The sequence below is a fragment of the Lottia gigantea genome (genome assembly GCF_000327385.1).
Source record: "Lottia gigantea unplaced genomic scaffold LOTGIsca_100, whole genome shotgun sequence".
NCBI classification, from domain to species: Eukaryota; Metazoa; Mollusca; class Gastropoda; family Lottiidae; genus Lottia; species Lottia gigantea.
The window spans coordinates 1,011,305-1,034,983 of record NW_008706748.1 but is presented as its reverse complement, the minus strand read 5'-3'; the positions used below and the strand labels follow the sequence as shown (position 1 = coordinate 1,034,983).

The 23,679-nt window shown below is 33.1% G+C and overlaps 3 protein-coding genes across 3 annotated transcripts in view; 2 read left to right on the top strand and 1 right to left on the bottom strand.

Moving 5' to 3' along the window:
• LOTGIDRAFT_237273 (hypothetical protein) overlaps positions 1–2,723 on the top strand; it is a gene marked incomplete at its 5' end in the record, with an annotated part of 14,330 nt that extends 11,607 nt beyond the window's left edge. Inside the window, 7 exons of the mRNA XM_009046394.1 lie at positions 85–132; positions 255–305; positions 540–590; positions 734–781; positions 1,044–1,140; positions 1,670–2,033; positions 2,400–2,723. Of these exons, the coding sequence (XP_009044642.1) occupies positions 85–132; positions 255–305; positions 540–590; positions 734–781; positions 1,044–1,140; positions 1,670–1,775 (401 nt within the window). The 3' untranslated portion in view covers positions 1,776–2,033; positions 2,400–2,723. The remainder of the gene's footprint in view (positions 1–84; positions 133–254; positions 306–539; positions 591–733; positions 782–1,043; positions 1,141–1,669; positions 2,034–2,399) is intronic.
• Positions 2,724–3,507: 784 nt separating this feature from the next.
• LOTGIDRAFT_170576 (hypothetical protein) lies at positions 3,508–8,946 on the bottom strand (the record flags this gene model as incomplete). The annotated part of the gene is made up of 10 exons (XM_009046393.1): positions 3,508–3,667; positions 5,235–5,325; positions 6,350–6,676; positions 6,971–7,135; positions 7,237–7,287; positions 7,389–7,439; positions 7,541–7,591; positions 7,693–7,743; positions 8,336–8,554; positions 8,907–8,946. 10 exons carry the CDS (start codon positions 8,944–8,946, stop codon positions 3,508–3,510), a joined length of 1,206 nt encoding a protein of 401 aa, XP_009044641.1.
• Positions 8,947–17,367: 8,421 nt separating this feature from the next.
• On the top strand, positions 17,368–22,219 carry LOTGIDRAFT_170575 (hypothetical protein; the record flags this gene model as incomplete). Its single annotated transcript, XM_009046392.1, has 7 exons — positions 17,368–17,416; positions 18,426–18,644; positions 18,821–18,871; positions 18,973–19,137; positions 20,057–20,161; positions 21,410–21,503; positions 22,177–22,219. 7 exons carry the CDS (start codon positions 17,368–17,370, stop codon positions 22,217–22,219), a joined length of 726 nt encoding a protein of 241 aa, XP_009044640.1.
• Between the last annotated feature and the right edge of the window lie 1,460 nt (positions 22,220–23,679).

Here is a 23,679-nt window from a genome sequence, read left to right as displayed (position 1 = left end):
CGGTAAGTTTGATATTGATATTATTTTAGATTCCTCGTATACAAACGAGAAACACGTCATTACATATCTTCGTTTAAATTTCAGTCATAAATGGAACTGAAATGGAGGTCACTGAAGAGCCACTTACAACAGGTAGGTCTAAAGTGCAGTCATTATTTTACTTTACTCACCACAAATTGCAAAATGTCTAGTTTCACTACAGTAATTTTCATAAAAATTCTTGTAAACATACATTTTGTAACTTTTAATTTCAGAAATGGCAAGCACTACAATGGACGATATCACTGAAAATTCATCGACGACAGGTAGGTTATTTCCTTCATATAGTATCTTGTTATATATTATACTGTATGGCATTTTGTTGTTGTTGAACAAAATACTATTATTCGTTTTTTTTTTAAATCAAGACTACAAACGCTTTGTCTCCAAGCATCGCGAAAACCCATTCAAAAGATACAAATGGAATTGAACGTAGTTCTGATGTAGATAGGTTAGACCGTTTCTAATAATTAAATTACCTTTACTATTTTAATTTTTAGAGATGACAGACACCACAATGGACGATGCAACTAAAAGCCCAGCGCCAACAGGTAGTAACTTTGTATTATTATTATGATTATGTGCTCAATTGGGTTGTCTATTGTATGTTGTGTGCTGTGCTGTGCTGTGCTGTGTTAAGCATGTTCCAGTATTCCCTACAACCCACAGTATATAACTTATCCTTCAATTTCAGAAGTGACTAAAACTACAAGAAATACTGTAACTGAAGACCCATCAGCAGGTAACATTTCGTTCGAATAAGGCTGCGTTTGTATAAGGGTACGATAGTAGCATATAAGATGTGACGTTGGGTTCATTGGATAGGGCGTTGTTAACGATGTGTCGTTCTAAAGGATTGTATGTGAAACTGCACAAGTTATAGCGAGTTGTCGGTTTGAAACTGGATAAAATGTAGTTGGCGATTTTTTCTGTGAAGCGTGAAGTGCGATAGGGTTGTAGAGTTGACATAAAGATTTAAGTTATATAATTTATTTCTTTTCTAGAGAACCAGATGGATTATGTTGTAATTGGCATATCAGTAACAGCAGCTGTTGTGTTCATCATTGTTTCTGTCACGATTTTCTGTTTGGCTTATAAAAGGTATTACACATAAGACTATATTCAGTTTCCTATTTGTAGTTTGTGTTGAGTTTGTTTAGGAACTATGGCGGCAGGGCAGCTTACGGGTATGCTTACTCTCCTAGACACCTGATACCACTTTTCATATTGAACTATTTACTCACTTATTATTGATATACTTCCTCATGTGAAAAGTTCATTAGCTGCTAGCAATGTTTCGTCAATATGTTGTTTTGGATTTTGAGTTTTGTTTTGCGATTCGGATCGTTAGTGCTTGATTTATTTATACATAAGTAATGCTAATGAATGGTTAGATTACTTTGGAAGAGCAGCTCAATTTGCCCGAAACTTTAAAGTGATGCAATGATAGACAGAAAGATCAATGTCAAATATGTTTGCTGAGTACTCACATAGGGTCCTTAATCTTTTGTTTTGTGTATTTTTAACAATTTCCTAAGAGACTTGTTATCATTCTGAGAAATTCGGAATATAAAGTCATTGTTATGATTAATTTTCAATTACATATCATATTTCATTCGTGTATTTGTAGGAAGAGAGTGCCATCTACACGTGCCAAAACCGTAACTCCAACAACGAACCCAAATTATGATTTTAGTAATATCAATCCATACGATAATACGCGTAATTCACGTTAATAAATAATTCGATAAATACCAGTGAAGTTAAAATGGTTTTTGTAAATGTAATATAATAATACTAATAACACTAATGATGATAATGATGATGATTATAATGATGATGATTGATGGTGGGTCATGAATGATCATGACGATGATTGATGGAGATGGATAATGGATAATGATGATGTAGTCGACGATGATGATGATGATGATGATGATGATGATGATGACGATATGATGAATACCAGTGAATTAACAATTCGTCGATATTTGTATATCATAATACTAATAAAAACTAAAAACTCTAATGATTGTGTTTGTGATTTCAACAGCAAATATATTGCTTATAATAGTTTAATGGTACTGACTTATTCGTTAATCTGACAATTAAACTGAACAAAATAATAGTGAATTGTAATCAAATATGAATTAAACTACAGTGAGAGAGTGTTACATATGAGGACTGAAAATTAGATATTTTAAATCTATAATATTAAAATACTGTTGTCCGTATTCAGAAAGTGCTTTTTTTTATTGCAAATTGAATTAGTTGTAAAGCAGTATTGATAGTCGAAGTATGGCATCGTGTTGATAAAAGGTAACCATATACAGAATTGAATATATAAATTAAGGGCACAGTTTAAGTCATATTTGGTTGAATTTCTCAGAGGGAAGTTTGTATATAATAAATAATAAACGCAAACTTAAAAAAAATGAACAAATTTTAGTTATGCCAGTATGAAATTATTTTATTTTGTCAAAAAAAAAACTATGTTGATATTCAACACAACAAGTGTTTTAAGTATGGCACTTTCAAAGTCATTTTAATATGATAAATGATTTGTCTGATTCTAAGCATGAACTCAGACAATCCACTTTATTTCCTGGCAGAATTAATAGAACTGTTGATAACAATTTATACTACCTTTACTTTGATCGGTCGTGTTTTAGTTCGTTTTCTTTTCTTTTTTGGGAAAGAACCATTTCATACGCACAATGGTGGCTTACACTAATGGTGGTTATACAGAGCTATGCATATTTAATTTCAACCTTGACAATTGTACCCCATCAAGTTAGTCTGCTCCAATATGCACCCCCAGTCTCAAGGGGGCAGCACCCCCACTGCATGAAAACCGCCATGGTTGTTCGAGAATTGACGTCCCACCGTAAAGTAATATCAAAATGGGGTCACCGTCGCAATTTCAGCCTTCCAGTCCATGTGTGTCCAGAATTATCCGCGTTTGTAAGTTTTGAGACACTGTCATATGTAAAGATCATAGTTTGAGATATTTTTGTACATATCCAGTACTTCAGAAGATTATTTGTATATATTTAAGACTCAAATCAACGCCCCAAAAATGGCGCAGCTGTCCCTTAAATGAATACTTAAATGATAAACCTTTTAGTCTGAATAACACTGTTAAATATCCATAAGGGCCGAGTCGAAATCAACGGTCATAAAACCACGAACTTGAAGATTGTCGAGAGATTTAATAATAATAATTTTATTACGGTAAGAAATTAGGCTACATTCGCCCAATTTATATAAATACAAACAAAATTAATCAGCAACAATTATACAAGCAATATAAAATTGATAATAAACTTCCAAGGTTTTTGTTGAAAGACAGGAGAACCAAGACTTTTTATTTTAATTCTATAAAGTAATGCCGAAAAATAAAAGATATATTTCGATTACAATGGAGATCAAAAGAAGTAACAAAACGAAACTGTAAACTAAATTTTATTAGATTACAGTTAGATATATGCCTGATGCTTGATGACCATGAACATCAGATGGAGGCGAGATGGTATCATAAGTATTTTCAACGTTGGTTTCACCTTCTGAATCATACCCTTGATTTGTAGCTTCTGAGCTGCCTTTCGAGCGATCTTTTGTCATCGTCCTAAAAATATATTTTTTTAAAATATTTTAAAATATTACTTTTGAATGTTAGGTCTTGTTGACGGAAAAATAACAGTAAAAACCTACATCGAAAATACTTACGGTTGAAAGATAAAAAGTAGTCTTTTTCTTGAGAAATGACATCTATAGAAATAGGAGAAGAAATTCCTAGTTCGAGATAGTTTTATAAGAAATTTTGTGATTTTCGTACATTTTTAGTATTATATACATATATTCAAGGCTCAAATCAACCCCCAAAATGGCGCCTCTGTCCCTAAAAGGCATTGCATGCGAGCACAGGTTTTTCATAAAAACCCTCTACTGGATAATGTCTATTCATATAAAAAAAATAGACTTTTGCGTATTGAAAATTGATAACTTAGATCCAAAGTTCCACAATTGTGTATTTCAAGTACACTTTGAGTGGAGATGTTTTTGCCTGCCACCTTCAAATATGAAATGAAAAAGTATATATTTAAAAGGTTAACGGTAGTGGGGGGGGATGAAATGTCATAAATGAAATAAGCTAACCGGCGACTCTGTGCGGACATTAGACGGAACTAGCCTTGGTGGAAAAGTTTCTAATCTGGGAAGCCGGAGAATACATCTAACGCGATTTTTGAAGTGAAAGTAGACTACAGTTTTTATTTTGTATGGCCCCTGGGAGGAGGTATGGGGGACGGGTATGGCCCAAAAATTATCGCATAAATACGCTACTGATTATATGTAAACCAAGACCGAATAAAACTTTTTGAGAATCGCGTCTGCCAACTATATTTATGAATTGAAATTTTCAGGTTCCTTAGAGTTAGCATACCAGACAATGTTATATACGTCCACTATCAGCTTTGTTTTCAGTTAAAAATTCTTAATTCATTATGTACAATTTCTCAAAGTTTCAGTTAAATATGTAAATAATGGCGATTTTTACAGTATTTACCATATAAAAACGCGTTTCAATGCACAAGGGCAATAACTCGAATTAAATTTCCAATTTTTATTGAATTTCTATAGAGTACTTTCCTTTACCAGATTTTGCCAAAATCCACAATTGTGCTTTCTAGAGTGTTTAAGGTCTAAAAATCGAATGCGCTTTCATCAACTAAGGCATCACATCAAACATCAACAATCAAATATTTTCTGAATTTTATTGATTACTAATAGGGTTCATCATTGGGTAATAAAGAACATCACGCTCCGTCACAATCGTTAAAGAAATGTGAACTTAGAATACGTTTTCAAGATCAAAGGACAATAACTTAATTACTATTTTCGATTTTGTTTTCATAGGGTTCATCCTGGGTTTAATGTAAACAATTCCATCAAGTTTTGTCGAGGATTGTATTTACGAGACGGACGGATGGACGGGCACGAATGACGCCAATATACGCTCCACATTTCATGTGGGCGGATAATAAAAGGGGGTGGTTTGCGCAGTCATGAACTAACTTAATATCTTCTTATGTCATATCCCACAAAAATGACATTTCTTTGTTTCCAACGTAAATAGATAAAATAAATTAAAACGTTGGTAAAACGATTGTTAACTACATCCAATTGTTACGTACCTGTGTCTCATGAAGAGTATACCTAATACAAGAATAATTAGTAAGGCGATTGTGACGGATAAACTTACTCGAAGAATCATTATCATGTCGTCTGAAAAAAATATCAAAAATAACAAGTCTCAACGACCTTAGAAAAAATGAAATGATATGAATTTGAGTTTTACGTCTTACTTTTCTGCACCATGTGGGCTAATGAAGACGGGCAACGCCATGCAGTGTGCAATGAGGAAAATTTTGACAGGACAGCGGCATTAGCCTGCTCTCTTTCGATTTCCAACTGTCGAGGGATCTTTACAGCTTGTAGCACACGTCCCATACGGACGACTAGACGCTTTTTCCACGTCAGCTCCTCGTACCTGCGTCAATGACAGGGGGAAACTGGGTTGAAAAATCCGAAGGTATTATCTCGACCTTTGCCGGGATCGATCCACCTCAGCTCCCTCAACGACCTTTGAAGAAAGGTAACCAAAGTGCTATGGGACATAATGGTTGTTATCTTTACACCATGTACTGGCAAGCCCAAAAGAAATAAATCAGTAATTAAATATTGTACAATACCATTGTAACAAAAAAACCTACACATTAAACATATCATAGTATGTAATTATATCAAAAGATTTTGACAATTTCATTTTCATATAAAATATAGGAATTCTGAAGTAAATAGGTCATATTTCATCAATTCACCATGCCCGGTTTGCAAATCATTATGTTTTACAAAATTATCCACGAGTTTAGATATTTAGTCAAGTTAAAAGCTACACCAATTTTGTTAATTTTTTCCAGACCGTAATTAGAACAAAAATCATTTCACTGTGTCAAATCGATTAATCGATTAATTAAAGGTTTAGCCTTCTTCGTGAGTATCATCAATTCAAACCCTTCCAGATTACCGATAACCTGATGCTTCAACTATCTCTTATGATGGACATCAAATTTAAAGTATCAAACTTGGTCAATATGAGTATGTATTCATCAGTTGGACACCACGAAGATTCCTTTTGGCAAAATCTTAAATATTTCAATTTTTTGGTCATTCTGGCAGATAGTATACCTTTAAATTGACCACATTAGGTAAAAGTCATCACTCTTTAGGACTAATTTCTCATTTTTACCTTTTTCGTGATACTGAATGTTAGAGACTAATTCATTTTTAACATAGACATTGGTGGTTTGCAGATTGTCTTGACGATTATTATCCACAGAGCTGGGAATCTCGGGGTCCATTTGAACTGGGCGAACTTCCGTTTTCTTGGTTGTTGAAGAAACAGTAGTTGGCTGTGACGTCTTGGAAGAGGTATGTAACGTCTTTTGAGTTTGTCGTGGAGTCTTGGTCATTAACTTCTGGGTGGTAGTGGAAGATACAGTAGTTGGATGTGACGTGTTGGTAAATGGAGATACGGAAGTACTTCGTGTTGTTTGGTAACAATGCGTCGAATCACCTTTAACGGTAAAATCGGAAAAGGTTTGTGTGATCTAATATCAAACCATAGGATATAGTGGTTTAACAGTAATTGTGTTCCTTACTCTAATCTTTTTCAGGCCATGGAACTTATACTTTAAGAGTATATGAACCTTTATATTGTGTTTTGTTGGTACTCGACTCGGTCTTCATGGAAATTAGGTATCAATTATTAAGTGATCAACATAGCGCTATATAATGTACACAATGACTTTTTGCTGTGGCCTGGATGCTATATCCTTCATAATTTATATCGTTGTGTTACGTAACTTACCGAAGCAATAACGTTGATCACTACCAAGCAATCTCTTTAAATTATACACCATATAGTCCGTACAGTTTTTAATCTGTATCGGATACTTGACTTTACAGCAGGATGAAAACATACTTAAACACCCTATTCTATCAACTATACCATCTTCTACTGTAGGATGGTTACCTATAGATAATATGATAAAACATACTTAAACATCCCATTCTATCAACTATACCATCTTCTACTATAGGATGGTTACCTATAGATAATATGATAAAACATACTTAAACACCCCATTCTATCAACTATACCATCTTCTACTGTAGGATGGTTACCTATAGATAATATGATAAAACATACTTAAACATCCCATTCTATCAACTATACCATCTTCTACTGTAGGATGGTTACCTATAGATAACATGATAAAACATACTTAAACATCCCATTCTATCAACTATACCATCTTCTACTATAGGATGGTTACCTATAGACAACATGATAAAACTTACTTAAACATCCCATTCTATCAACTATACCATCTTCTACTGTAGGATGGGTACCTATAGATAATATGATAAAACATACTTAAACATCCCATTCTATCAACTATACCATCTTCTACTGTAGGATGGGTACCTATAGATAATATGATAAAACATACTTAAACACCCTATTCTATCAACTATACCATCTTCTACTGTAGGATGGGTACCTATAGATAATATGATAAAACATACTTAACCATCCCATTCTATCAACTATACCATCTTCTACTGTAGGACGAGTACCTATAGATAATATGATAAAACATACTTAAACATCCCATTCTATCAACTATACTATCTTTTACTGTAGGATTGCACTTCTTAAACATCCAATACTTAAATGAATTCTGCCTCAGAACGAGCATAAATTTATAATCTCAAACTTGGTCAATAAGGGCATATATTCACTAGTGGATTTACCTGGTGTAAAAACGATAAAAAATCATCCTTTTGTATGACGATCAATCCATTGAACTAAGTAATCATTAAAACGGGCATAGAAATATTAAGTATTTTTCAGTACATTCTTAGCTTTACTTGGATTACAGTTGGATTTGGTGTATAGTTTTGACACCAATGAACTCATTTAGATCAAGTTTAAAAACATTGATTTACTGAAGCATTCCTTTAAACATTCTTTTCTATCTAATATCTGTACAACAACCAAATCTTAGTGCACGAAAAACCTATCATTTTACAAACAAAGTAATGGCTGATTGGTTGGATTTAAATAAGAATATCGTAATTTAATAATAATCATATTTAATAATATAGGTGGATAAAAAACACAAATCGATTTGTAAATATTGCAATAGAAAAAGTAACATAAGCCTACCATTCAACCAGACATTGTTATGAGAGCCACAAAATCCACGAGGAACACACTCAGTAGGCATAGTAAGATCCTCTCCTGTTGACTCTAGTTGGACTCTTCTCCACCCTTCATCTATAAATCTATCACTCGACTCAGAATAATACAGTGAACAATTAATACTTCGTCCACCATCATCATACAACATTCTGTAGCTGTTACATGGATCATCTTGTGATGAAACTAAACAATAAAACATGCATTTTACAATTTGTTAAAAAAAAAACCAGCATTTTTAAGCTGGAGCCAGTTTCACGAAAAAACGTTTTGTAAAAATTAGATGAAACTTTGAACTAAATTATCCACGGTATCTGTAGTTTCCTTCTCCTTTTACTGCATGTTGTAACCTGATCTGTTCATATAAAATCAGTTAATACTATAATATGATAATACATGTATCCATCGATCAAAGTCTCATCTTGACCGGAAGTTATCACCTTTCTTTCCTCCAAGAGAAAGAGTTGGACGTAAACTACGCTACTCTTACGCGTGCTTTCTAGAAACCTGTCGCCCGTAGACGTAAACGTAAACTTACGGTCGTCGTAACTTCTACGTTTAGACGTCGATTTAAGCATCTTTGAAAAACAGAGTCCTGGCAGTTAATTGTAAGAGGGATGCCTGAAGGATTTCCTGATGCATCACGATACCTATTTCAACATTACAATTGGTGCCGTCTGGTTCTCAAAGGTGCTGGCCGAGACAAAAAGGACATGTTCGCACCTGGAGGAACACTTATTGTATAGTGGCGACGAATTACGAATTGTGCTTTTAACGCGATATCGTCATAGCCAAGCATTATGTCAGTACAAATAATACAACCGAATAGAAAGCAGAACAAGCCAAACGCGTTGTGATGCCGGGCCTGACAGTTGTGCCGAGGCTAGTACAAGAAGCTTGAAATTTGTAACAAAAAACGTTCGGGCAACAAAGTCTCTTGTGTGGAATGTTACTGCATCTTTACCACGACTATCATACTTATGACGTGTTTATCTCAATGTCAGCGTTAATAAAAATGCTAATCTAACACAACCCGTCTGTACTGCGATTGATACTTGTTACAACCATTTCATTATTTCCATACCATATATACGTAAAACAATATGCAAAAGAAGCTAAAAATACATTTAGGCACCACATTTACGGATTGTTACCTCGTTCGCCATTGTTTTGAGAAAGGTCAATCCATCACAATCTTTCTAAACTGTGATTTTACTTCGAACCAGCAAAAAGGAAAACATTTTTTCGGTCGCAGCATTTCGAATGTAGTCGTACACCGTTTGGTACAAATTTTATCAAATCCTTGTGTAGTAAGTAACTGTTCTTGGGAACAGATGCCAGTCTACACAAGAAACTTCATCTTTATTACGTGATCATCTCAATGCCAACGTTTTTAGAAAGGTCAATCCAATGTAACCTGTCTGCACTGAGATTCCACTTGGAGCCACCAAGGACATCATTTCGATACCATGTCAAAAACAATATGTTATAGAAGCTAACAATGATTTGTTACTTATAGAATAGATATTGAATTATTTAATGAGTTTATCATCTCATGAAGTGCCTTGCTAATCAACGATGCATTAGTGGCGGTACTGGGGCAGACTGGCTCAATGAGGGGACAAACTATCGAGCCTGAAATTAAAATGCGGCAAGTCTGTTGAAGCTTCATAATCGCAAGTCTCTCATGGAGTGTCTGGGTGGGCTCTCCCAAGAAAATTTGCGAAAAATGGAAATGATTTGGTGTATTCTGAAGCGTAATTTGGTTCAAAAACGTAATACATCATATTTTTATAATTCTCGAAAAATGAAGTGGGGGTAAAATTGGGGATGACCACTGCTTGACGATGAGAATAAGATCGAAAATCCCGAAACCTGAGAATTCCCTGATTGTGGTGCAAAAAGGAGGACCTCAAAATGAAGGCCTTATACCGAAAAAGTGCAAGGAAATTATGGATTTACTGATTGTTTTGTGAAAAGAAAAATATAATCTTTCACTCGTGTTTATGTCATAAAGAATTTATGAAATTCGTTGCCTGATTGAATATTAAATCTAACAACTTATTCTATAAATTTCATATGACATAAGCACTCGTTTAAGATACTCTATATTTTTAACTATAAACCTTGTTTTGTACATGTAATTGTTAATAACAAATCTCATTGAAGTTTTACACTATAGGCAACTTAAATAAAGTCGTCTTCTTCTAAAGAAAGACAAAACAGTATCTAATAATTTCACTTGGACGATCATTCAGATGATTCAATCTTACCATTACCTCAACAGAGCTGTTGGAAATTGATTTGTCAGACGACGAGAGAACAAAATTCCGTCAGGTTATGGAAGTCCGGTGAATTAAGACACTAAATCCTGAAAGACTGATAGGCAGTTGCGTATTAAGGCCGTTAAATGAAAACTTTATGCAACTTTCACTTCCAAAATCGCGTTATTCACAGAAGACAATTTTCCAGTGGGAGGTCTCCGAGACCAACATGACTAGTACCCTCAATATTCCGCAAAGGGACGAAACTTTTGATGACCTCTTTTGTGCCAAGATCTGAATCAATGAAAAACAGATCGGATGACTACAAACAGTTCTACTTAAAAGTCTGATTCATTCTGTCAACAACTACTTAAAATATGGACACTTTTTTGTGGATCGTTTTTTTTTGCACAAATTTGCGAACACTGTGCACTTTTAAAGCTAAACACCAAAACTGGGTCAAACTGCTTAATTAACAATTAGTACTCCCCGTTTTTAAAAACCCTTTTAAATCAAGAAGATATACATAGATATCAATAGGATACTTGAAATATTTTCAGCTATAATTTATGCTTTTTTTGATAATAAAAACTTTTTTTCAAAAAAGCGGAATGTCCCTTTAACATTTATGAACGACATTACCGATCTCATGATATATCACTGCATCCAGAATATCGATACGACTTTTTAACGTATAATAATAGACGGCCTACCTGTTAACGGTAACAGCATCACAATTAATATCAACTCCATCACCTTGTTTATATATATGAATATATATAAATATATATGATTTGATAACATAAACCACAAGAATTAATTTCCTTGATCGCCGACCCAGTGCGATTATGGTAACCAAAAATTCAACAGGCTATATTCAACAGTTACAAATCACATGATATGCTATTATATTGTTTTCCTCCTTATATGATTACCATACGAAATCAGTAGCAGGTAACATGACGCTAAGCATTATTACAACATTACAACCAATTCACATTATTTACGGAATACTAACAGTTTATGATAGGAGATGAAGTGATTGAGAAAACACTGCTGCTTTAATTGAGACGTCTGATACTTGACTTCAAGCAATTGATTATTGAAGTTGAAACATTGTTGAAGTTGTCATCTTGGACTTCAGTAAGGCATTTGACCTTGTTGATCATATTTATATCGATTTAATAAAAAAAATATTAATGCAATCTTAAGAAATCTTTTTTACTCGTATATTCAAGAAAATCGTGTAAGGCATAATACTGATACAAGAATCGAATTTGAGACCCTTTTATATCTTTATAAATTTAGGTTTTAACTTAACATATAATTTTTGTATTTCCTCTACACTGCTATCCTATTACTCCCAATATAATTGCTTTGTATTTTTGAGGTGCTTGAGGAAAATTTCTCTTTATTTTTTTTAACTTTGTCATTGTATCTAAAATTAGTAACTGTTTTTAGTCTTCATTCTTTGTATATGTAATATCTTTTGATGTTTTATTTTTTCTTTATTATTATGACTTGTGTTTCATTTTCAATATAACTCTATTTATAGTTGTTTGAGGATTTAAGGGGCTTTTTGAAAATTTTACTATGTTATTGTTGTATAATGAGTCGCCAAATATATTCTTATATTGTTTTTATTGGTTTTGATTTCCATATGAATGAAGGGTGCAGCTAAGAACACGGACTTTATTGATAGAAAATACAATCAATATGTTTAAGTTACTCAATGAATACTTGAATTAGTATGCGAGGGGCTGACAAGTATCCACGTCTTATGGATAGGTAAAATAACTGTTATGCCAGTTTTTGTGAGGCGAGTCGATAAGTTCTGATACAATTTGTTGCACTAGTATGCGATCTGTTAACTACTTGTCAATCTAAAGTGTCACGACCTCTCTACTAACTATTTAAAAATTAAGTAAGTCACTTTCAAGAGTCTCATCAATACAATTTTTTGATTTTTCAACCCATTACACTACAAATCGTGTAGCAAATCTCAGCCAATCAAATTAAACCGCTCGTATGACGCTATGTATGCGAACGTAAACAAAACGAAAGCAGCGTGTCATTAAATGTTTTGATTAATTTAACCGACACAGAATTAAGATGTTCGGTAAAGAATTGAAGCTGAAAGAAAATCAAACCTTTGGAATATTTACTTTGGAAAGTGGAAAGAATGTATTCTTATATCTTCAAACGAGTGGCGGCAAATCAATTTTGTGTTTTGTTTACCCGACCTCATTTCCGTTCTATCAATCTGATTGGTCAGATTTAGATAGCTCCAATCTAATTTACACGCTTAGTTTATTACGGGTTAATAAGACCATATCAAAACGATGAATAAACTACAAGTACACAAAAAGAGTTGCCACCATATGATTCTGTAATTTTTCTTAACACTAGGTTTAGTTTTGCCCCCCTATTTCATTTGTAGTATTTAGCAGCAATGACATGTTGGTTGCAGGCACAGTATACTTACTCTTCTGATCACTTGATACCACTTTTCATCATTAAAGGCTTCCACATTTGGGCGTTTAGAACTTTTTGTCTTATCATACTATAACAATTATTGTGGTCAGTTCACTCCCTTTAAATTGGAGAAATGTATTTTCATCAGTTACGTCCCTTGATCTATTGAAATTGGAGATAAATGTATTTTCACAGTTAGGCCCACGTCCCATGAACTTTTTAAATTCGTCGTCAAGTGGCTATTTCTTCTGTTGGCGCTTTCCTATTTGTATTGTGTGTTGTGTATGTTGAGCAGCCATGGCGGATGTGGCACAAGGCAGGGTATGCTTACTCTTATATTTCTGGACACCTGATACCACTTTTCATTATGAAATTTTTACTCATTTATGATTGATATACCTCCTTATGTGAAAACTGAAAAGTTCATAATCTGCTACCAATATTTCGTCAATATGTATATTCAAGATTTTCTTTTTTTTTTTGATAAAGCAATTTTCATGAATAATTCGGAAATTGTCTACTCAAGCATGCCAATACAAATAAAACTGCGTCATTAAATTTAAAATCACTTCCAGTTTCGGCGTGGGAACTTCCGTTTTCTAAAAATCAGGTTGGGTGACTCCAACTGCGGTGTACTTCACAAATGTTAACAAAAACCATATAGATTATCCATAAAAAATAATGTGAGGCACCTAAGAAGAAAAAATCCAATCTGGAAGTGACGCATGCGCCGTTACCTGAGAGTGACGCACTTTCGAAAAAATTTATTGTCAGATTTGTATGATTTTTGTGTCTAAAATAAGGGTTAATTTCATAATTAGGAATATTATAACTAAAAATTAGGACAGCTTTTGACATTTAAATAAATTACTCTCGTTAATTTGACACTAAAAACAATTTTTTGAAAAGGTTCGATTTGCTTACACCTGAGGCCATTTTGGACAGAATTCTTGTCATAAAATTATGACTTTTTAGGATTTCTCTTTAAATTCCACAATTTGAAGGAATTTTAGCAAAACTAATTAAAATCGATTTTTTTAGGAAGTTTAGGGCTGCTGGACAGCCTTCTAATTCTACTTAAAACTTGATGGCAGCAGAGTTTGAATTTCGAATTCAATTTTTTTTAATGACCGTTTGAATTTTTGTAAACAATTAAAAGTATATATCTCGAAACATTGACTCTTTTGAGTAAAATGTCCTTGACCTCAGCTATCGATAGAAAGTGATAGTAACAGTTCGATGCTCCAGGATGCTCCACCTCTTCCTGCAATCGACCACCCCCATTCCCCCATTGCCCCTCCGAATATATCACTTGCCCCACTCCTTAAGCGTTCTTACTTTGCTATATACTTTACTTTCATGGATCAAGTACATTTTCTTTCAACTATATTTGGAAATCCTTTATTATAAAGACTGCAGATAAAATGTAGATATGCAATGTGTTAATAAAGCATCTGCTTATCAGAAGCCCAACCGGAAACCCAGTGAAGGGTTGCTCGAGTCGGTAGACCTAACGGGAAAATATTATTTCAAATGGGGAGTAGAATGTGCCAAAACCGATAGACAATACTAAAACAGGGCTATAAACTTAAATTGCCAATAATCGAAATTGTTATAATCACATTGAAGTTTTTATTGCATTAATAAGTCAATGCATTTCCCTATTTATCCAGATGTAAGAGTTTTAATTTCTTGTTCACAAATTTTAGACGTGCGTAAATAAGAGCCCAATTATTTGTTTGAATTATTTATTTTTTATTTATACCCGAGGGTGTTATTTTCTTATCCACAAATTGTAAAGCACCAGGGTTGAAAGCTAATAGGTTAGAAGTTCTTAAAGTCAAAAATAATAACATCGGATAAGGTCTCGTTACCACACTCGGGACTGTTCACAGTTCTAGTTTATGTTTTAATTTCCGTACTGGCCAGACATATGGAGTATATGTCTCTCAATTGATTCGATAAGCAAGATTTATTTCTCAGCTTTCTCGGCGAACTTAAGGTGTATTCCACGAGCACAAGACTAGTTTATACAGTAATGCTTCTAAATGATTTACATAACAACACAGGTTGGCGAAGTAAAGTGTTTCTATAGCAGTGCTTCTCAATCTCCGCGAGAACATTCCTCCTCGGACGAGTTCTTCAAATATATTCCTCCCCATAAGGAATCAGTCATTTTCACTGGAAAAATGTATAAAACGATTAACCGGTCACGATTTTCTGTATGTCCAGGATGAATGATGTCAGTTATTTTCAACAAATCACTTTGAGAGTACATAATTAACTGTGCTGATCCTGCATTCCACCAAATACGTGATAGGAAATGGCAGCAGTAGATCCCTCTCCATGGTCTTCCAATACCTCTCTTTGGAAGTAATTCGTCCCCTGTTGAGAAGCACGGTTCTATGGGCTGAACAGACAACAGTACAACAATAGGTATTTGCTGCTGTATACATATATTACAATGGACCATCCAGTAGATGTAGGAAGTCTAATAAAGAAGTTTGGAGACAAAAGTAACTGTTAAAACACTAACTATTCTAACTGTATGACCAATCCAAAATCCAAAATCCACAAAAAACTAAACAGCAACATTTCTACTGCAATCTAGCTCGTTAAAATGAAAGTGACAATAATTCGAATATGGTATCCAGTATCTTTCAAAAAACAATCAAAAAAAAGGTCATCTTCTTTGTTCTCTACCAAGCAAATCGTAAAGGCGGGACCTTAAATGTTTAGAAATTTTGCATAACAACATGATTCAAGTTCTGTTTTGATTTATCTATATCGCTCTGCAATTGATGTTTAGGGCGTTACTGTAAACGATCGCATTGCATGAAGCTATGTGTAACAAAATGTTTCAAATTCTGTTTTAATATATTTTTTATGTCTGTTATATTAACCCATACATTGAATAGGATATATTTTTTCCACAAAGAATTGCACGAGGATAAGACGTCCTTGGTGGGGATTATCAATTGGTATTTATACAATAAACTTGTACGTGATTTAGTAACCTATCAATAGAAGTCCCTCAATCTGCAAGACCGTATCAAGTTCGGTCCAACAGTTTACAGTGGACACTTCGGTTCGTAGTGCACTAAAACAGTGCTTCTCAAGATCAGTGGAGATCATTCCTCCACAGAAGAGTTCTTCGAAATTTATTCTTCCCCAAACTAAATCAGTCATTTTGAAATGGATTTTACTCTCAAAACGTAATCAACGCTAAACAGGTGTACATGAGGTAAATATATTGTAAATCTTATTTAAAACGCTCGTGTTATTCTTATGGAAATTGTATACAATGATAAAAATAGTAACATAATAATAAGATCTTTATTTGGCCACCCATTTAGCAACAATAACACAGTAAATAAAGCACATTAAAAAGGATCATTTTCAACAGGTCTCTCTTTAAAAACAATAAAAAGTGATATTGGAATTGAAACACAGTTATAGTATTGCGGAAGAAATACAAAAATGAAATGCTTACTTAAAATTAAGCCTGGCACGAGATCTTTTCTTTAAGTAAAATATGTTATTAGATTAAAAGCACGAAACGGAAAGGTGAATTTGATAATTACAAAACAATGAAACCTTGATCGTATTACAATATTTACATGTTAAATTACAAACAAATCAATGCTTTAGAATTTTAGAAAAAGGAGATACATCAGGTTTAAATCAGTGCTAAAATGAATGGAATCTGTGTGCAGTGGACCATATCTAACCCATTAGTTAGACATACAATTAATCAGACATGCCAATTGTTATACATGGTTAATTAGACCTGTTCAAGCAGTGAAAACGCATAAGTTACGCAGACCCCAGAATTGGCTGGATAGTCACATATTAACTCAATGGCACCACCTGTTTACGCATAAATCAAGTATTGTTTGCACATGGCTTACGCTCTGGTCACGCGTTGAAAGCGTTTGTGTCGATTTTTTGCAGTGTTCACGCATCGTAACACGCTCATAGTACGAAAACTAATGCGTGCCAAATATTTCAACATTTTAAAATTCTCTCTACGACATGATCGCACGCCCGCACTCTTTACGCAGTCCTCGCACTAGTTCACGAAATCTTTAATAATTGGCACACCATTGCACAAATAGAAATCGTGCAAATGTCAGTGTGACTGTATTGACACTTATTGTGTGCTTTATAACTATTGAATATAGCCTATATCGTTTTGGTCCGTCTATCAAGGAAGTCATTTCTTGTGATTTGTGTTTTATATCGTAAATAACCAACAAGATGTTGGGGTTGATAATAGCCGTGATACTGATAGTATTACCTTTAACAGGTAGGTCCATTAGTGTATCACTTTTCCTTATTATAAACGTTATATATTATACTCGAAATTTCTAAAATATACTTCTATGAATACACTTTATCAACCTGAATATGATTTTACGAATTTATTAAACAGAAAGCGTTCTTCATGTTAATTAAGCAGTTTGATCTAATTTGGACAACTGACCTTAAAATGGCTAGGTACTTTAGGTTGAAACCAAGTTAAATAGAGTTCCTTATTAACTGTAAGATGCCTTAGTGAAAACTTTCGTACTATCAAACAAAAATGGTTTCAACCTTATAAAAATCTGATACTACGCTGTTCAACATCCCTTTTTGTATGATATATTAAACGAGTTCAATATATATATTCTACAAACATTTCGGACAACACATTTCCCAAAATTTTTGAAATAAATCATTTATAACAGCTCAATCTATTATTATCAATTATTTATGATTTAAAAAAAATCATCGTGACATCATCGTATATTTGTCAATATCATATTCCATGGTGAGGATTACGTTGGTTTTATTTTAATTAACATGATGAATTATGCGTATTCGTTGAATGAAACAGTATGGAATAAAAAGGCAACCGCATGTGTGTATATGGGTTTTTAATTTTCAACACTTTTTATTATTATTTCGTTTAAACTAAATAGTTATTTCGTTTAAACGAAATGATAAATAAATATGTTTGCAATTGCGCCTTAGGGGCTCCGTAGGTTTTCAATATTGCATCGAGATTGGCGTAGTGATATCATTGGAGTACGGTTCGACCATTGTATCTTAGTTCATCTTTAGAGTTGTATGATTTATAAATATATATGTTTATATTTTAGTTTCTCTAGAATTTTATCGTGGAAACACATGAACCACAGACATCTGACTGTAAGTTGGGATGATGTACATTGATGCTCAGTATCCCCATTACACAATGAAAGTTTAAAAAACTCTTGACCGCCCCTTTTCTTTATTTTTTTGATCACAAGTTAATATGAAATTTTGTATTTCAGTTTCATTACAAGATGATCCATGTAACAGCTACAGAATGTTATCCGATGATGGTGGACGAAGTATTAAATGTGACCTGTATTATTCCGACTCCCATGATAGATTTATAGATGAAGGATGGAGACGAGTTCAGCTAGAGTCAACAGGAGAAGATCTTACTATGCCTACTATGTGTGTTCCTAGTGGATTTTGTGGCTCTCACAGCAATGTCTGGTTAGATGGTAGGTCTATTTACTTTTTTTTATTTTGATATAATTAGAATATTATGTAACGATGTGTAATCAGGTTTTTTGAATCAGGCTTTATACATGTGAACAAGGAACAATGTTTTTTAAATGGGGAGATGGGTGATTCTCACGTTGGGGTGTTTAAGTATGTTTTATCATGTTGTCTATAGGTAGCCATCCTACAGTAGAAGATGGTATAGTTGATAGAATGGGATGTTTAAGTATGTTTTATCATGTTGTCTATAGGTATCCATCATACAGTAGAAGATGGTATAGTTGATAGAATGGGATGTTTAAGTATGTTTTATCATGTTGTCTATAGGTAGCCATCCTACAGTAGAAGATGATATAGTTGATAGAATGGGATGTTTAAGTATGTCTTCATCTTGTTGTAAAGTCAAGTATCCGATACAGATTAAAAACTGTACGGACTATATGGTGTATAATTTAAAGAGAACGTCTGGTAGTGATCAACGTTATTGCTTCGGTAAGTTACATTTTCCAATGATATCAAAAAGCTTTCTGGCCGAAGATAACTGACATTATTCTAAGCACACTTCTCTATTACTGTGATCTTCATTGTTCAATTTTCGAGGGTATTTACTGCAGCTGAGGCAGATGTTAAAAATATAATTAAAGAACTTGATATGTTCAGCATTTACTGGGTCCATTATGGACATTCTTCAAACTGTTTTTATTCAAAGTTTACGGGGCATTATGCAAAATATTCAATATCAAAAGCTTTGTAAATTATGCCTTAAATTATTTCAGAAAATTGGAAAATCCATTTATTTATCTACCTGAAAAAGTAGGATATATATTTCTCTTAAATAAACCTAGCAAAACCATAACAAAATTAAAAAGTTTACGTAAAAATTATTGGCATTAAAAGATTAATGGCTGGATTGTATTTCAGTTAAACCATTCAGATACGTTAAGAGACAAATTTCTCTAGATTTTGATGTATAATTTAGATACAATTGAGCAAAAAAATTTTTGACCTTAAAAAAAAACATAATGCCCCTTCAAGCTATGAATTCCAAAACTAAGTAAGACTATTAGACTATTTTGTGATTGTATAAATTCAGTACATGTCAGTCGATTATTAGTGAAGTGTAAAACAGTAAAAACTGAAAACAATGACACCGAATTTCTCAGCATGTAGTTCTGTAGTGCCATCAAGCCAAGATAGAGAGCTTTCCACAATTTTCCGCATGTGTTGTGACTTTGCCAACACAAGCCTTTTATTAAATGATTTGTTAAGTAGTTTCCAATTCACATTCCATTGTGAGGTTTTCATTGATCGGCTTGAAGGAATACGATTAGAATAATGAAAAAGAATACTGAAATACCAATACAAGTTTATAATTGTTTTTTAAAAATCTTTTTCGATTTTACCGTTCAAGGTGATTCTAATGATTGCTACCTAACAACACGTCCAACTACTGATTCTTCGAATACCCAAGGCAATCGAAGAAATAGACATGGTTTTGGCTCAGATTATCAAAAAGGTATGATAGTTAATTTAATAATATTGCTATGGGAAATGGGTTCATATTGGTCATAGATTAAATAAGCTGAAAGATCTGAATTCCGGAAATCTTGTAGGATATGAAACCCTCACCAGCAAGGCTTACTTTCTATAGTAAAATATATTTTGGGGGTTATTATGGGGCAAACATGGCGTAACAATGGCGATGATTTATTATTTTAAAAACCTCGAGTAAGTTGCATATAATATATTTATTTCGTACAAAATATAGTACACAAATGAACAAATAAAAAAGAAATATACATGTATATTAGATTAATTTATATATAAGTAATTAATGATTTCAATAACGTCTTGTTTGATGTAGTTGTGTATTTCTACGTCTCTGAATTGTATCATGTCACGGATAATACCAGTTGTTTCTTCAGCTTCCTGATTACAATTTTTACATTCAATATCATATATATTCTTTAATACAGCTTTCAAATTAACATTAGCTAAACTATATTTACAAATATTATATCTATATGATAAAACGTTTAAATTATTGCTTGCTGCTGACTGGCTGCCATGTATAGCCAGTTGTCCACATAAATTGGTAATCTGATTCTTACTATTTACAATAACATGTATGAATTTTAAAAAACGTTTCAATAACTGAGCCTCAATGCTTAAGTCAGAAAATATATAATTTAGGTATCTACTATGGGTTAATGGCGAGATATTCCTCACTTTTCTGACAGCTTTTCTCCATGTACAATAAAAACTTTCGATCTTTATGTGTGAAAAGTCAAGTAATTGACTACCATATAAAGGCATAAAATAAGTTTTGAACAGCTTATACTTAATGTCTGAGTAGGCAAATTTAAACTGTTTTAGAGTAATATTAACTCTAGCCAAAAAATTATTTATACATCTGTTGATTCGCATATCGTATGTATCGTAATCTAACGAGTTACCCAAGTGTAATTCAGAGTTAACTAATTGACTTGGTTTATCATTAAATAATACATTTTTGATATTTTTAAAAACAGATTTTCTGTCCTAATTCATCACTACTAATTTACTTTTGTCTGGATTAAAAATTACGTCATATTCTTGAGCATATTTGGAAATTCAACAGAAATACTTGAAGGTTTCCGTAGAAGTTAGGTCGGACCCTGTCATTCGCAGACACTCCTGACAATAAGGTTAAATTCTGTATCTAGGTTCGAATAGAACTAAGACATTATCAAATACCGATCATCTTTTTCATTTTTTTTTTCAGATGACATGATAACGATTCTTGGAGTGTGTTTAACCATTGCAATCGCCGCACTGTTTGTTCTTGCTTTCTGTATATTCTGCTATTTTAGACAGAGGTATGTAACAATAATTTCCGAGTGTTTTGTTCACCTTTTAAATTTTTGAACTGTATCCGTAGATAGCTAGACATATCAGACGGATTGATTTCGCTGTTGTAAGACATATAATGCCGCCTTCCGTGGTACTGCTCTTTAAGTCGGAGTTAGATAAGTCAGATTTGTTGGGCTATATTCGTATAGAGTGGAAGGAATTTCCGGATAGTTAAAACATGCCATACTGGTCATAATTAGAGTTATGTCCCTTCCCATTTCGACTATCACGTACACAACAGGTTGTGGACTCGCACTGACTTTATATATGTCTCTATATATTTGTACACGTAATCCTTTGTAATCAGACAACATTAACAGCACATGATCAAACGATATCTTTGTAAACATAGATATAAACCCGAATTGAAAAACGAAACATACATACATTTGTTGCAGCTTATGATATTTTCAATTGAGGAAGTATATCAATCATAAATACGGACGTATCCCATAATAAAAAGTGTTATCAGATATCTAGAAGATTAAGCATACCCTGTCTGTCACCACTTTATTAATATTAACAATAGGAGGATTAATAAAATATATCTTGTGTTATATATGATTATGTCAGCGAGGGATGATTGATGTACAGGAATACATTGAATATATGTTGACCTTTCATTTTTTTTTTCTCCAGAAAACTCCAATATGAACTTGATACCAAACCAACCAAGGCGTGAATTATCCCAAGATGTTTTTCTTAAGGACCTTAATAGAGTTTATAACAAAGTTATTTTTATATATATATTTATAATATTTTATATATTTCTAACATAAATTTTATAACAAAACCGTCAGTCTTTGTTGGCAATTGGTACTTTTTCGTCCATCTTGATCCCGATTGATGAACAACTAAAGTCGTTCTTGTCGAATTGTGTAGAGTCTTTGGCTTATTTAACTTTTAATTAAACACTATTTAACTTTTCATTTACGAGTACATCTCTGACTTTTTAAAGTTTATAAAATAATTATCCATATAGCTTTTATATACGTTATTTAAGAGGAGTGCTTATTTGGGTCAGATCTATCATCATTTTTTCTAAATTATTTTAATAGCTAATAGAAAGCTACGATGCTGTATTTAATGCTGTATTTGCGTTACATACAAGCCGATGTAGCGGAAATATGTACAGATTTACTTGAGTAATTATTGTGGCTCGAACCACCAACCGCGAGATAGGAACGCCATTTTCCAGATTATGCTAAAGTTTGGCAGTTGGTGAGCCCAAGCTTTGGTATATTCTGCCTCGAGATCTTTGAGCAATTGATTTATACAAAACGTTTCTTTTAAGGCAATGCTTTAATTCAAACCTTTAAATGTATGACATTATAGTACTTTTTATGTTTTCTGTGATGTATATATGTGTATAAATTGTAAAGCCTACTGATTACTATGTTTTCTGTGATGTATATATATAAATTGTAAAGCCTACTGATTACTATGTTTTCTGTGATGTATATGTATAAATTGTAAAGCCTACTGATTACTATGTTTTCTGTGATGTATATATATAAATTGTAAAGCCTACTGATTACTATGTTTTCTGTGATGTATATATATAAATTGTAAAGCCTACTGATTACTATGTTTTCTGTGATGTACATATATAAATTGTAAAGCCTACTGATTACTATGTTTTCTGTGATGTATATATATGTATAAGTTGTAAAGCCTTCTGAGATAATGTATGGAGTGGGCTCTAATGATAATAAAAATAATTTATGGGCGCCTTTAAACCTTTAAAATTTTTAAAGGCATTCTTGAAGTATTAAGTATTCGAATTATTAAGTCGAGGAAGTGGCTGTGAACTACGCTCGTGTTTGTTATTTCCAAGTAAGGATCTTAGAACCATTGACATTAATGGAAATCCAAGAATGATTTTACACGATTGTTATTAATTGTAATATTGTGAAGTTGGCGCATACTCCCTTGTGTAATAGCAGCAAGACAAATCCGAGTAATTGTGTAGGCTCAATATTTGATATTTTTCATTAACTTTTGTCGTCTGTGCTTCCACATATTTTCTAGATTCGCTTGCATTTTGGCATTCCGTAAATGTTAGTGTTTGACCTATATGGAAATTTTGGATTGTTTTTTTTTCTATTATTTTATTAGCAACTTCGGTTTAACAACTTGAAC